General features: G+C 32.9%; 1 protein-coding gene across 1 annotated transcript; it reads left to right on the top strand.

The window, feature by feature from the left end:
* Positions 1–9,553: 9,553 nt before the first annotated feature.
* Positions 9,554–15,684, top strand: LOC143620836 (uncharacterized). Its single transcript, XM_077092428.1, has 8 exons — positions 9,554–9,714; positions 10,781–10,879; positions 11,719–12,046; positions 12,128–12,256; positions 13,651–13,733; positions 14,717–14,822; positions 14,897–14,968; positions 15,586–15,684. The coding sequence occupies exons 1-8, from the start codon at positions 9,554–9,556 to the stop codon at positions 15,682–15,684; spliced, it is 1,077 nt and encodes a 358-aa protein (XP_076948543.1).
* Positions 15,685–17,307: the final 1,623 nt, after the last annotated feature.

Below are 17,307 nucleotides of genomic sequence, written 5' to 3'. Positions count from 1 at the left end.
CCTTCACATACCTAGCACCCGCAGAGAATTGAAACCAAGAAGGATCTTCTAGGCAATGCTTGCGGATAGAGGAATAATATCCCCGCATAACGGGAACGTCGAGAATTATATTGTTTGAAACTCCGTAATGGAATTGGTGGTCTTAGCATAATTGATCACTATGTTGAAAACCACCAGAACCTCATGGAGACTATATACAAGTAAGACTCAACGCTCCTGCCTTGCGAGAAGGTTACATACCTACCCGCATCATACCCAAAGATCAAGCAAAAAAATCGGGAATTTTTGCAAGTGACATTAGGAAACCCGCGGGAAGAATCCCCACGGAGAACCTTAAAACTAAAAACCCTTTTCAAAACCCCTTGCTCAAAGTCCAAAAGTTCACCTCACTTTATTAAACATTCATGAGAAGAACATTGGACTGGGGGGACTTGAAGAGGTAGGTCCCAGCAGAGCCCAGTTGGTCCCGCAAGACTCACCTTGAACAGGGACGTCTGCGCAAAGGCCATCTGCTTCCGCAGGACCCACCATGCTCAGAGAACCTTACGCGCAGTACGCAAGCTGTACACGCAGGGAAAGCCTCCCAATGGTGAAGTACCCCGCCTGTTCCCGCAGTTGCGGATACAAGCCATCAGGGAAGGCTACCCGCAGACAGCAGGGCTACACGCACAAGACAATAGATACTTCAGTAGTCACATGAAGGAATGAGCAAGGCGGGAACAATCCCGCCAAAGTGAGCCAGTCCGTATGATTCTGAAAGATCTGTACTATACCTACCAAGGTATGGATAGGACAGACAATCTGACCAGAACAGCCCATGAGCCAATCACAGGGTGACAGCTCACCGACAACAGTACGAGGAGGAGCACCCTCTAGTACTGTTTGTCACTATTAGCCGCTGCCTACTCACCAACCCTTACTGCAGGGCGTGCGCAGCCTACAGTTGGTGAAATAGTGTTACTGTTGGCCGTAACCTATTCACCAACCAGCATGGCCTGCGTATAATCCACAGTAGGTAGGACGTGCATAATCTACAGTTGGAGGAATAGTGCAGCCGACATAGTTACTGTTGGCCGTAACCTATCCACCAACCAGTATGGCCTGTGCATAGTCCACTGTTGGTAGAACAGGAATACTATTCAGCCGGCTGTACCTTCTAGGAAACCTACCTTCGGCTATAAATACTCCAACATCTTGGAATGGTAAGATCCATCTGCTATCCTGTTATCTAGCAATCTCTTAATATACACTTATATTCAGAGCAACCTAGTCTGATTCTCACGCCGGAGGGTGGTCACAAGGAGGAACCCTCCCTTCTCAGTGACGAGCTTACGGTGTTTGTTTTGCAGGTCCCCTGAAGAACAACCGTCTCTGTTGGACCTCATTCTCGTGGGAAACATTACTTAACCCCCAGATTATCTATAATCTGCACCGGGTCACTTAGTGTTTCTTCAATATTGTTATTTAATTCAAAGATGATTATTTTGTTAGCAAATCAAGTGAGGTTTTTTCAACCTTTATCATTACTCTCAATCTTCTGGATTTTCCGAAATGAAAGTTATAATATACAAAACAAAAATTGCAAAGTAAACATAATTATCTTTACATCCCGTATGATTTCGATAACCAAAATAAAATCATTCTGAATTCACAAGAATTATTCTGAATATCACAGTCATAAATTTGTACATACATTATAATTACTACATAGCATATAAGATATATCGCCTATAAGAGATCAAATTTATAACAATTCTCTCTAAAAATTTTTTCTTAACAGGGGATTGGTCTGCATTCTTATCGTTATAACTCGATAGCATATATCTAAAAACTGCAAAATATTTATCCTACATACCATCACATGTGAACTTATTTATCTTACACACCCAAAACAGATAGAAAAGTAATTTATCAAGCAAAATAAACATATTTATTCAGCGGACCCTACACAATAAACATATTTGTCTACACCAATTGAAATGTACAGACCATACAAAGTAAACATATTTATCCTACACATCGTACACATTAAATCATTAACAATAATATCCTACACACCCTAGTCACTAAAGGATTTTATACTACGTGCCCTATATAGTAACCAAAATTATCCTACACTGTAAACATAATTACCAAACAAACTCTTTGGCATGCACATATTTGACGTCAACGACACATTGTATCTATATTATTATACAAATTTCAGTAACTTTCTAAATGTCAAAAAATTATGAAACCATATATTTATATCCTACACAACATATTTTCACACTATATATTTACACAACATTCAACATTACACAACCCACACAATAAAATTTACATCATGCATAACATATGTACAAACTTTGTATTCACACACCATTCAATCCTACACAACTTTTCAAATGTTGAGTAGGATGTAAATATATTGTGTAAGTCTTGTATGATTGAATGTTGTATGGATATATAGTGTGTAAATATGTTGTGCATTATATTAATATATTATGTAGGTTGTGTAGGGTTAATGTTGTGTAAATATACAGTATGTAAATATGTTGTGTAGGATATAAACATTCTATGTAGGACGTAAATAGCAATTAATTTTTGTTAATTGCCACTTATAATAAATCAAGTAAAAAAGTTACTTAAAATATAAAATAAAAACCTAATTTTGATTACCAAGTGATCAGTGATGATGAATATAGAATAAGTGGATAAAATAAATAATATATTAATATGTCAGTATTAACTTCCGCTAGCATTAAAATTGGAAACTAGTGAATGATGCTGTAAATGGGGGGGATTATCATTAATTAGATGACTGTGACAAATTACAAGATTACCCTATTTTATTAAATAGCATTAAAATTAGAAACCTAATATTTACAATAATATCATAATCAATGTAGTCCACAAATCAAATCTAATCAACGGTTATAATTCATTTCTTACACTTTTCACACTAATATGATTTCTCCACTGAACCGTCCCCTTTATATATATATATATATATATATATATATATATATATATATATATAGGGCTGATTTCATTTAAGAACCAACCTCAGTAGTAAGAACTTTAGAACTGAGCATGTGGTCCATATTTAACCATACCGTTTATAAATTAAAATAACCAAAGGGTACTATGGTCTATTAACTATTTTATCATATTCCCCGATCTATAATTATTACTTTGTCAAATCTATGTTTCTCTCTCTAATATAAAATGATTACTTTATTTCATTCATAAATTTTTTATATATTTCATTCATAGATTTTTTTAAATCAAAGTAGTTTATATGTAAATTGTAAAATATGAAAAAATAAAATAAAATTTGTTTGTTAGGACTTTTACAAAGATTTCTTTGTATTTTGAATTGGATATATATAATTATATAGTACGATTTTATTTAATTATTACAAGAATGTTGATGTTGTCAACTTTTTTTAAAGAAACGAATCAATGAAAATAAAAACGTGAAACGTGAATAATTTAAAAACGATCAATATCCATATTTTAAGAAAAAAAAATTTATATGGTTTTAGTATATACAAATTTTGATTTCTTCACGAAAAACCAAAACATTCAACCCCATTTTAATTTAATAAATTAACTTAATTGTAAGTAAAAAATGTTTAACTTTCTAACCAGCTTGTGTTAATTACATATACTTTCATAAATATTATTTTAATGTTTTATAGGAAAAAAGGAATGTTATGGAATTTATGAAAAGTAAAACAAAATGGTAATTTAAGTATTTTGTGACTTGCATAATTTCAGTAATTTGGGTAATTTGAGTATTTTGTGTAATTTATGTAAGCGTAATTTATATACGGTGTGTAGTATATGTAATTTGTGTATCTCATGATAGGGTAATAATTAGATCAGGGTAATTTGTGTAATTGATGTAGATGTATATGTTATTTGGATAATTTGTGTAGTTTTTTGTAATTTGTGTAACTTGAGTAAATTGTATAAATTGTCCAGTTTTGGCATGTTATATAGTTTATGTAGTTACTATATATGTAATTTGGGTGATTTGTATAATTTTTGTATTTTGTGTAACTTGGGTAAATTGTATAATTTGTGTAGCTTCGGTAAGTTATCTACTTGTGTATTTTGGATAAGTTACGAATTTATGTATGTAATTCCCTACATGTATAGAGAGGAAAGAGGAAAAAATGAATCACTTAGAACATGCAAAACAATTTCAAAAAGAAAAAAGAGGGGTTTATGAACAATGTGCTATTCGAAATGATTGGTTAAAAGAAAAAAAATGTTTGTACAAATGTTTTTAGTTTTTTTTGTTGTTGTAATAGTTTTTTTTACGTATTTTTGTATTTAAAAGATTTAAATATATGTCGGAATATTTTTTTTCTTTTTAATTTTTTACAAATATCTTGTTTTTATTATTTAAAAATTTGGTCAAACTATAAATAAAAGTTAGGATAATAAAAAGAATGAAAAATAGTATAATGTTAAGGTTTTTTATCTTTTCTTACAAGTATTTTTACCATCATACCCTTTTCATATATAATACTATATTTTCTCTTTCATCTCTAAATATTATAATATCATTTAATCACAACCACAAAAAACCCAAGATTTAATTAAATGAGTGGTCACAATTGATTCTTAAAGTTCTTAAAACTCAATATAGTTCTCAAATTATCACTCCCCTATATATATATAATATATATAGGGGGCGGTTAACGTACACTAATACCTTATCGTACATTAGGTACGCGATAATCCAGAACATACAATTCAACACGATTAAATTATTAGATATATTAATACGATAATATATGGCGGTTATCAAAAGGGTAATTCCGTCCAGAACGTACAAGTATACTCCCCCAAATCTAGTCTTTCAATTCCCCAAATCGCTATTCTTCATTATTGTACAATAACCCACCCTTAAAATCGAGCGTCCCATATCGGCATAACTAATTGAATTTGCATGTCGTTATAGTTGAATTAATCATGTTTCGAATAGTATTTCTTTGAATTATTATACGGCGGTTATCAAAAATGTTCATTACCTGTAAATAAAACAGAGCGTTTTATCAAAACGTATTAAAAAAATAAATTTTATTTTTTAATTCAAAACATATTAAAAGAACGCTTTATCAAAACGTATAAGAAGACATCAATTTTATTTCGAACTAAAATGTATTATCAAAACGTTTTATCAAAACTTATAAGAAAAAATCAATTTTATAAGCCAGATAAACCAGAACGTTTTATCAAACCAGAACGTATTAAAACGTTTTGAATAGTATTAAAACGTTTTGATATATGAGCAAATAAACCAGAACGTATTAAACAATTTTGTTAAAATGTTTTGATATATATAGTCAATTTGATAAAACGTTTAAGGGATATAGTCAATTTGCTAAAACGTATTATAATATATCTAATATAATGTGTAAAACGTTTTGATATTATATATACGTACAATATAATAACTAAACCTTATTTCTCCTAATACGTTCATCAAACACCTAGTACGTTCTAAATTCACTTTCAAATTTAAGCACGTAACTAATTAAAACACGAATAATTAATAATTAATAAACGAAAAGTGCAAAAACTACTTGATCTGTTCATTAATAGCAGCTTCAGACTCATCAGCAAATTGAAGCGTGTGTCTGCAAATGGCGTCGGTAACGACGGTTGAATTGACGCAATGGTTAATTAGGATGAAAACGATTTGAAATAATTTACAAATTTGCCACCGTGTGTTTTTTGAAATCTAGGGCTGAGGGTGTCCCGTACGTAATGTACGATAAACGATTATTGTATTATATCCTTTATATATATATATATAACATTAGGCATGTCTCACATTTATTTTGTTAAACATCAAAATTTACAAATGCGATAATAAACAGAACTTTACATGAGGGTTCATTTGAATCAAATTAAATTATAAAATAGCTCAAATTGACAGCCAAATAAAACATGCAAAATAATAAATTATGTTTAAAGTTTATCAAAGACATAAAGTGTTTTAAGTGTATGTAATATATCAATAAGATTTAAGAATAAAATACCAGTGGTTTTCTTTAGGTCCTCAAGGTCTACCAGTTATATTAAATGCCTTATTTTATGTGTCCAACTGTCCATGTTTCTCTAAACTTAATATATACATCAAAACACGACAGTTGAAAACTAAAAAAAATTAAACTAAGAAGAAAAAAACCAATAAACTATGAGGATATTTACAAAGAATCCTCAAGTATCATTCCACAAACTGTCATCAATGGTCATCGTAACAATTTAGTAAGATATGATGATTCAAGAAATAGCATTAGTGGATTGTTATTTCTTATAATCATACTTTTTTGTTACCAAGTTAAAACTATCAAAAAGTAGATAAAAAAGAATAAAAGATACCTTCTTTGACCCATTTACCCTTGCAACCAACCCTAAAAGATTGTTTGGATTGCAAAGAATGACGTAGCACATGTCTTGTTCATACGTAATGTTTGTGAACATTAACGTTCATTCATTTAAAGTCACTCATTTACATTCGTTATTTTAAGTTTGACTAAGTTCATTCGTTTTTGTTCATTAATATATTCATCTATTTGTAAGGCCCGTTAGTCCATTACAATTTAATCTTCTTTAATAATTTTTCAGACCCGACATATTGTTGTTCAAATTTACATTCAATCGATTTTAGCTCACTTATGCTCGTTTATCTTTGTTTAATAATGTTCGTTCGTTTACGCCAGTGAAACATTCTTCATACTATAATGAACGAACATAAATGAACAAAAACACGCTCACCAAATGAATACGAACATAAAACTCTGTTTGTTCAATTGTTCGTGTTCGACCTTTGTTAGGTTTAAGTTAAATGAACAAACACAAACATGCTACGTTTATGTTCATTTACGTGCCTACATAAGATGTTACCTCTTTTAGAACGGGAGGACGGGACGCCAAGGAGAATATATAATAATATGCTCTTAAACTGTCGATATATAATTAAAAGATTAGATATTGTTTATATTTTGGTGTTTTAAGGAGCATGAAGATGTGAATTACCACATATCTTGTGATACAAAATTTTGAAGAAATATAAAATATTAAAAAGTATACCTGTTTAAAGTTGCCAAACTTGTAATCCGTTCTGAACCTCACCCGAACAATTAGCCCGCCTTGTGAAACCAAGTAAGTCCTACACCACTTTCGCTTTTTGAACTAGCCGGTGCATTTGCAGATGGATTACGGTTTCCACTGTCTCGCTTATTGGTCAAAAACAGTAAAAACCTGACTGTCAATTACTAATCAAGCAAGCACAAATCAATTATTTTGAGAAAAATTAGAGCAGTTGTTCACATGTCAGGCAGCCAGCAAATAATACCTCACTAAACGCTACTTGACATTCCTTTGGTATCCCAATTGTGTTTAATAACCTGGCTATCAAAGTCAAATAGAAATGTACATAAGCATATAAGTTGAAAATCAAAACACATGATATGTCAATAGATAACCAACAATGGATACCACACTAACTTAGAGAGATTATACATATTATATGAGTTTGTAATGTGGCCTGATAAAGTACCATTACTGTTATGCAATTACTTCGTAATGTGACTCGTTTTTGAAGTATCTATGATCTGTCAAACCTATCAGAAAAATCCTTAGATTCTATATAATTCATATAATATTCACCATGGAACTTTAAAATCAGCAATTAAATTTTACATAAAGGTCAAAACCTACAACTGGCTCAATATCTTAATTTTTCACAAAGAGATTTAGATGCACAATTGATTATTCCCATCGCCAACAAAGCATGGCTCACCCAATCTTACCCTTTCCAATCCATGCCAAAAGTCGCCCTTTTGATCGTGTCGACTTTTGGGTCAACCTGCTTTCCCTCATGTCCAAATTTTCTTCAAACTTCTCAACCAAGGCATCCCAAAGTTGCTTTGCAGTTGTACATTTTCTAATGTTTTCAGTGATCTGGATGGCTAAACACATGCTGAGATAACCATAGGCTGTTTGATCTGAAAGCATCTTTAGGAGATCTTCTTGTGTAAGAGTTGTGGCGTGAACATCAACTTCAACACCATTTGTTATAACTATTCTTGTGAGGTCCATTTTCAATAAATCTTATCATCCTATAGTCATTTGTTTTAGCAAAGTTCTTAAACCTACACTTCCAATCTTCAAAGTTGCTTTCAAAGCTTATGAGTCGGGGTGGGTTGTTAGAGGTTCATGATTCATTTTCAAGCATCAAGTAACTTTTAGCACATTTCAGAGTCATAAGCCATCTTCAAAAGATTAAGAAAACGGTTTGAAATCAATGAAAAATTTTGAAAATTCTAAGTCTTTGGAATCGCAATCGCAATGAACAGTGATGCAATTGTGAGGTGAACAGTAATGCGATTCTGGTCAAAATGTGATTATGAGTAATGTTGCAATTCCGGATGGATGCGATTGAGAGTTTAATGCGAATGAGATCAGGTATGCAATTGCGAGCTTGATGCGAATGCAATCAGGGAGGCGAGTGCGATTCCAGATGCGATTGCGATAATGACCCAGCTGCGATTGAGTACCTGATGATACAAATTTGCAAATAACGTTTGAACACGAATCTTCACAAAAACACCCTTTTTAACAAGTATGAAGCTTCAAACAACCAAAATAACCCTTAGTTTGTTTACACACACTCGAGAAACACCTAAACAAAAGCAAAAATCCAATGTCGTGACCGAAGAACCATAATTAGTCGAGCCGAAGCGCTGATACCTATTGTAGGTCCTTATATGCCGGATCTCACAATTATTCTTGGATCAATCTGTATTGTTAGCTAGTGGAAACTAACAACACTAGGATCTCGGATCTTGTTAGTGTTTGATTATTTACTAAAAGTAGAAACTATGAAGAGATAAGGTAGAGAGAGAAAGTAAGAAAGTTTGAATTGTTTTTCAAGAGCTGGTATCATGTTCATGCTTGCATAATTTATAGTGAAAACATATCTTCATACTTTCTATTCATTTAAAGGCCTAACGGGCTTGTTTACAAGATGGACTTGGGCCCAAACATAAACAAATTAAACGAAAACATACATATCACATACGAGAACAAAATCTAATTAATACAAAAGACTTAATCATCATATATGGGCTCTTCAACAGCTACCCTAAAACACCTTAATCATAGGCAACACTTCTCTCCAAGTACCATAAAACGATATTTCTTTTTTTTTTTTTAAATAAATGTTAGAGATGATGGTTGATTAAGTAGGTAAAGATTGAGTGCTAACTTACACACCCTCTCTCCTCTTCACTAATTTGATTTTGGGTGCCTTAATAGGCGAAAATGTACCCGTTTTAAACACCTTACCTGATTTCCACTTACCGAATAACAGACGATGTTCACGGGTAGAATCCGATACAAACCTGAAAATTTGACACGAACCTTAAAACCGTACCAAACATATAAATTGAGTCAAACCCATCAAGTTAACGTTTTCAAGCCCGAATCTGTTTCAATATAAACTCAAAAGTCAAACCTATGTACAAACACTAACAGTTGTACAATGTCGTTGAGGTTGAAGCAAACAACAGCAGTGTTGTATCATTATCCATGTCCTGATGGTGCTTTTGCAGCCTTAGCAGCTCATCTCTTCTTCTCTGCTTCTTCTTCTTCTTCATCTCTTCAACCTCTCTTCTTTCCCAACACTGTTTATTCTCCAATCAAGTAATCTAAACTAATCTCTCTCGATCACTCTTTATCCACTAGCTTTTTAGTTTTATATATTCTAGTTTTCATGGTAATCAAATTTTTTTAAAACTGAATTCGGTTTGTAACGTTTGTTTATTCGAATAAGCAAGATTTGTGGTACCGATAATTGAACTGATTTCATCGGATTTATTCGGTTCAGTTGTCCGATTAAACCGGTTATTATTCGGTTCATTCGATTGAATTTGGTTCGCTTATCTGAATTAATAAGCAAGATTTGCCGAACCGATAACCGAATCAAAAACCGAACTCACAGTTAGGAACGGAACTGAATTTGGAACCAAAAACCGAATTCACAATTCTGTTCGGCTTTTTCCAGTTAAGTATACGGTTTTTTTGCACACCCCATTACGGGTAAGTTTTAACAAAATAACAGGTATACCTGACTCCGGACAAGTAATGAGTAATCAGATACCCACATGTATGAAACACGGTTTTACAATCAAGTATGCATCCCGCTGTTATCCATATTACACTAAGGGGGTGTTTGGGATTCCTTATTTTGCCTCCTTGTAACTTTTCATTAAGTTAATAAGTTACAAAAGTGTAACTTATGGAACTTTTCCTCTCACAATATAAGCAATCCCAAACACCTTATTACTTTTCAAAAAGTTAATAAGTTATAAGTTGATGAAAATAAGCAATCCCAAACACCCCCTAAGAGCATGTTTGGGATTGAGTTTGAAAATTGCTTTTTGGCTTTTTCAAAAAGCCATTTTAAAAGCCAGGATTTGGGACTTTTGGAAAACTGTTTTTTAACCCTTTCAAAAAGCTAAAATAAGAAAGATTTTTGTGATTGCCAAACACATTTTAATTTATTGGCTTTTTGGAAACACCAATAAGTCAATAAGCATTTTTCAAACTCAATCCCAAACATGCTCTAAATATAACTTTTTTCTTGATGATTTCCAAACTTTGATGACTAAATTTGAAACTAAGACAAGTTGATAGCATTTGATCGAAAATCCATAAATAATCAAGTTCAAAACACACATCCAAATAGTAATCATGATGTTTTATTCAGAGTTGAAGAGCTTCCTGTGGATCAAATAGGTGATGCGTATCTTCTTGACTTTGTTGGACCCCCTGGTTTTGTTCAGCAGCTCGCACCCAAAGTTGATCGGTTCGTTCCTTTTCATACTTTAGACTGATGTTTAACGATAAGCAAGTCAACAACCTTAAAACTCAAACTAGAATTGATAGATGAAACATTATTTTTCAAAGAGCAATCATGGTCATTTAAATAAGAGTGTGCATGCAACCGAAATAACTGATTAGAAGTAAGAAAGGCCGAAACGAAATAACCAAACCCAAATGAAACCAACAGTTTGGTTTTATGTTTCTGTGAAAACCTAACTTTTGCTTCGGTTCCGGTTTTGCATGTGGTTAAGTCGTATAAAACGAACTGAATATGGATTTTTATTTATTTTTGAATGTTAGTAATTTATAAGAATTTAACAAATAGTGTAACCTAATTATTTTAGTCCGTATGTATAATAATTAATTATTTATCCATTAACACAAAGGTCCAAATTCGCTATTTTGGGCAAATTTTGTTTTCTTTTTTGCCCAAACTTTGAAGGCCAATTAAATGGCAAAAACGAGAAAACCGTGACCGAACAGTTTTGAAAAACTCAATAACTGTAATTCCGGTTTTTTATTTGGTTTGAGCCCAAAATTTGAAGCCCAAATTGCAAAAGCGAAAACTGAAAAGAACGAAACCGAATGGTTTTCAAAAAGCTCAATAATGGAATTTTGGTTTGGTTTTAGCCCAAAGCCCAAATGACAAAACCGAAACCGAAAAAACTGAAAGTGGAAAAACCAAAGCGAACGGTTTTCAAAAACCGAAATCTTGGTTGTTGGTTTGGTTTGAGCCCAAAACCGACCCATGCACACCCGTTCATGGAGCATATTGATGAATTAGCTAAAAGGGTTAAATTGTTATCATTTTGATTGGTGTAGTGTGATAATATTAGATCATCATAAAACGGCTCTCAAAGCGCTTGAAGATGGTGAGTTTAACAGTGAGAATGTGACTAAGGTGATTGATATGGGAAGGAGCGGGGCCACAATCGCATATGATTATTTTAAAGAAAAAATCTCATCCCTTGCAAATGGAAATAATTTGAGTCATCTTCAGAAGTTTGAACGCGCACGTACGCTGTTTGAATACATCGAGGATGCAGATTTATGGAAATGGCGTCTTCACAATAGCAAAGCTTTCAGCAGCGGTTTAAAAGATTTGAACATTGAGTTTAGTGTGACTTTGAATCCCTCATTATTTCAGCAGGTAAATGGTTTTTGGTCTTACGACATATGATTTTGTTGAGAAACAAAAGCAATGATATTATTTAATAATAATTATCTGCAGTTGTTATCTTTAGATGCTGAACACGTGATCGGTCAAGGTATTGGTAGCTTATCACAGAAGCAGGCTTTGATAAACGAGGTTCTTGATCAGTCGTATGAGATTGTGCTTGATGATGGATCACATTGTCTTGTAAGTTTTCAGTTTCATACTTCAAACAAGTATATTTTTGTTAACATAAATAAGTTTATTAATTACTATGTAGTCAATCTCGGTGGTATCTCAGTTATCGGTCCTCATGTGAAATATCGGTCAATATCACCGATAATATCGGTGATATTGACCGATATTCTCGATATCAGTGTTTCAAGTCTTAATTTTCAACTTTTAGTGTTTAGTGTTGGTGTTTTGATTAGGGACTGTTTGGTCCATTTAGATATGAATAAGCCTGATACGGTTTGATAGATTATGATTGTGGTTAATTGAGATTAGAGAATAGAATAAGGCAAACAAGAACCGAGCAATAGTATTAATGAAAACGTATAGAAAAGTTACAATAGATTCCCGGGCCTAGCCCTCTCTCACCGCATATGCAAGAGCCATGGCAATGCCATTTTAAACATAAAACCTACTCTCCTCTCCCTATTAGCTATTAATTCCTATTTATAGAAATATAAGTTGCACTTGACCCCTCCAGAAATAGACAAATGATATTTAGACTAGAATTAGAACATGATTAGGGGCTGTTTGGTTTATTCAGATCTGAATAAGCCTCTGTCCCATTCAGCAACGACATGAGTCTGAATGATTCAGACCCAATTTTAACTATTCAGATGCTTCTCTGTCTTGAACCAAACAGTCTGAAGTCTGAATGAATCAGATGTTTCCCTCTGAATGGTTCCATTTCAGATGTAAACAAACAACCCCAGTCAGTTCCTACTTGGTACAATTGTTAGTGTTTTGAAAGTTGCAAAAGGATAATTTGTTAATAGTAGGAGAGTATACTGAATTGTTAGTGTTAAAGTGCTATATATTTAAATTCTGCACAATATTAAATTTACCGATATCCCACCGATATCTCACCGCGATACCCGATATCTCAAGTATCAGTCCTTGGTCGATATCCGATATTTTTCCGCATTAACTGCTTAGATTAATTAGTTAATAAAATTTTGGTGTTTTTTTTCTTAAAAAATAAAAGACATTAAGAACAATAAAAGAAAAAAATGTTAAAAGAAATATAAAAGTAAAAAAATTGGGTAAATTACACATTTCTGTCCATTATGTGTAAGGGCAAAATTGTCATTTTAAAAGACAAACGTCAGTTACCGAAAAGCACGCAATGGGTTGCATGTTTCCAAATAAAGGATGCGTTTAGTAGCGAGCTCATTTTATGGACACAACCTGCAAGAATGTATGTATTGAGTGATGCACCAACCAACGTGCAGTTTACTCTCTTCGTCTTTTTTTTTTCTATTTTTTATATGTGAAGGTTCGATCGTGATTTCATATATTCTGTGCTTGAATTTCTCTTTTGATTTCCTGATATTTCTATTGCTTTTCTAATATTGTTGTGATGTTATTAGGCTGTTAACGGTGATTCTGTGTCTAATCTGAGGAGCGAACTTGGCCACCAGTTAGCTGAAAAAAGCCGCAATCAGAACTTAAGGTTTGAATTACTTCTAACCTTGTACATGATGAGCGTCTTGTTAACGGGTCAACATATGTTCTAATCAGTGCGGGTCGCCACCACTTTCTTCTCAAGTTTTGATAATGTAATTGGCATTTGAGCATAGTTATCAAATGCACCAGGCGCACTCAAGGTGCATAGGCCTCGCCTGGGGCCTAGGCGCAAGGCGCAAAAAAAGTGAGGGCCTGAGAAAAGAAAACACACTTCAATTAAAAAAATAAATTATATTGTGTATATGTAAATGGTACTACTCTTCAAATAAAGTAAAGAAAAGCTATTACATATCTTATAATATCATCTAATTAGTACCAAAAGTTCTAAAATAGTCAAGATTCAAACGTAATTCTAAAACTTGAAAAACAAAATGTTCAATGTAATTCCTTTGACCACTCCTAGATCTAAGTTTCAATAGCACTTTTGTGTTTCTTTTGCTCGGCTTTTATCTTCTCATGTTCCTGGCGTAGACAATGCCAGAGCGCTCACTTAGGAGCAAGAAGCGCATTTATTGAGCCTCGACTGAAAAATGGGCCTAGGCGCAAGAAGCGAGGGCTTTTAATAACTATGCATTTGAGTACCCTATGAGTAATTTTATAATTCTTTCTAGGAGTGTGAATTTCTAACAAGACATCAACCTAACATGAAATTCACGGGTTTAGGTTTGGTATGAACATGCTCGGGTCAATTTCGGGTCGAACCTGTTTAGCTAAGCGGGTCTTGTTCGGGTTGAACCGTTTAACCAATTTATATATTTATTTTTAAAATTTTTAAAAATGTTTTCGTGTAATAAACTAAATTGGTTGGGGTATCTTATGACAAAGTTTAAACTAAAAAGCAAATTGACATCAAATTGTGCTCATGATTCATTACTAAGCAGAGTTTTAATTTTAAACCGCTGAAAATCAAATATAACCCAAATCGACGTCAAACAATTGTTTAATGTTTTTTCCCCATTTTTTGGATAGGGGCATAGGCGCGGTAGTCTACAGAGTACCCGAGCTCAAGGATGACCAAGTTCTAAAAATAAGCCTTAGAAGTGTAGACAACGAAGACACGACATCAATATCACAGGTTTGTTCTTCTTCAATCACTCATTTCATTAGTAAGTTAAGAGAGTTTTGTGACGTTTTTTATGATAATTACAGAAACACGGAGGTGGCGGTCATCAAAATGCGAGTGCGTTCATGTTGAGATGCCAGGAATTTGAGAAGTGGAAAGTAGCTTTGTGTTACCAATAGTGCTTGAGAATAACATATATATTTGTCAAATGTACTTTGATCAATGCTTAATAACTGGGCTCATAGTTATCAAAAGCAGCGGAGGCGCACACCTAGGCGCAATTTCAGAGCGAAGCGAAGGTTTAGCGACTAGTGTTGGTCGAGGCAAAAGTGAACATTTGGGAGAAATTTGTGATTTTTTTTTCTGATTTCTTTTGATTGATCAATAACTAATAAATAAGGATTCGCTAAAAAATAGTCAAATTTACGTAAATCAATGACTGATTACTTAAAAAAAGGTCAGATTTACATAATTTACTCTTTAACACATCATTCATAATTCTTGTTTATATATCATATTTATTTTATTTATTCTAGTTAAGATATATTTATATAAGCATCATTATTTTTAAAGGTTTTAAATTTATGTGTTTGTTAGATCTTTTAATTGCTAATTGTATTATTTTAGTGTATTTAGGGAGTACTTTTTGTGTTATATTTATAATTTATGTATTCTAATTAGGCTACATTTATATAAATATTATTATTTTATAAGGTTTTAATTATTTTTGTTTCTTATTTCTTCTGAATTTTCTGTTTCTTATTTCTTATCTTAGTTTAATATTCCGTTCACTAAATGGCTTCTCAATCTTAGTTTGATGTTGGAACCTCACAATTCAACAGAACAGATTCAGCAAATGGCTTCTCAATCTTAAAAGTTGGGACAATTAGTAGCCAATTCATTAGTTATGACCAGCAGTAACCAAAAGGCAATAGTTGGGATAATTAAAAACCAATATACCTTGTTTTATATACATGTAATTCAATTTTAATACTCTAAGTTATAATTTGATTTAAACTAATATAAAATAAAGTCATAAATAAAAATTATTATATGAAATAACTGAATTTACGTATTACATATAATAATTTTAATTTTTATTATAATTTCCACCCGTGTGAAACACGAAATCTAAACTAGTTATTATATATAACATTTAAAAAGTTTGGTGCCACTAAGTGCCGATTCGGTCACTTGGCGGCATCGTGTTGGCCCATGAATTTTGTTCTTTTTTGTTTTTGTTTTTTTTTAGTTCAGGTACCGCGAAGAACATAATGGAAACCGAACAAATTTGCGTAGACTCACAGCGTGAATGACTGGGACCGACAATGTTCGAGTTTTACCAAAGCTTGATTTTATTAACCGACGCCATCGCATTTGTCCACCTCATTTTTTATATGTTTTTCCATTTTTTTGCCCCGGTACTGTAAAGAAAGTAACCGACCAAACTCGTGTCGAGTTACCACCTTAATATTCGGGATTGACAACGCTTGGGTTTTACCACCACCCTGGTTACTAAATAAACGTCGAATATTTGATTTATTTATATTTTAGTCTTTTTATATGTTAATTTAACGAATTTATTTTTTGGGTTTTAACGTTTAGGTTTTGCCAACGGTTTCTATACTGTAACGAGCGTAACTGATAATATTCGAATTCTCGTCGAATAATCATCGTAATGCTCGGGTTTTTCTAACATCTGGGTTTCAACATTGGGGTTTCACAGCATTTTGCTTTTTTTACTTAAGGTGTTTAAAGAAAATTGAACGAATGCCAATTTTTTTTTTGTTTTAGTTTCGGCATTGTAACGAACGTGACAGAAACTGACCGAGTTTGCACAGAGTCTCCGCCTTTTGTTTTAATTCTGGAACCTTAACGAAAACCTACTGAATGGCAATTGTTTTTTTTTCCGCTACCTTAACAAATGTGACGAAAATTGACCGAATTTGCTTAGACTCACAACCTCAACGTCTGGGATCAACATCGCTTAGATCTTTTCAACGCCTAAGTTTACCGGCCGACGTCACCCAATTGGTCAACCTCAAATTTTATATGTTTTTTTGTTTATTTTTGGTTTTTAGTTCTGGTAGCATAACACGCTTAACCGAAGCTGACTGAATTTGCATCAACTTACCGCCTCAACATCCGGGACCTACAACACTTGGGTTTATTATCGTCCGGGTTTTACGACCTGCCCAGCCCAACGCGCCGGATAACACATTAGTTTAAAACAAATATGAACTATTTTTGTTTTTGTTGTGGATTTACAAGTCTTTTAAGTAAACAAATTTTGGAGGCTGAAGTGGAATATAAATACCCCCCCCCCCCCCAATTTTACTACGCATATCTTCTCCTTCAAGTTTCACGTTAATACAATTTATACCTTCTTTTTTTATTTTTTCATTTTGTTATAGTGTATTTATTATCATTGGTTTAAAAAAGGTGTTTTACTACTTTTTTTTAGAGAAAATATATATATATATATATATATATATAT

This window comes from Bidens hawaiensis, unplaced genomic scaffold, assembly GCF_021521415.1.
Source record: "Bidens hawaiensis isolate Kalapana, Puna unplaced genomic scaffold, B.hawaiensis_p1.1 tig00002717_1, whole genome shotgun sequence".
Lineage (NCBI taxonomy): Eukaryota > Viridiplantae > Streptophyta > Magnoliopsida > Asterales > Asteraceae > Bidens > Bidens hawaiensis.
This window is presented reverse-complemented; position numbering and strand designations above follow the sequence as displayed.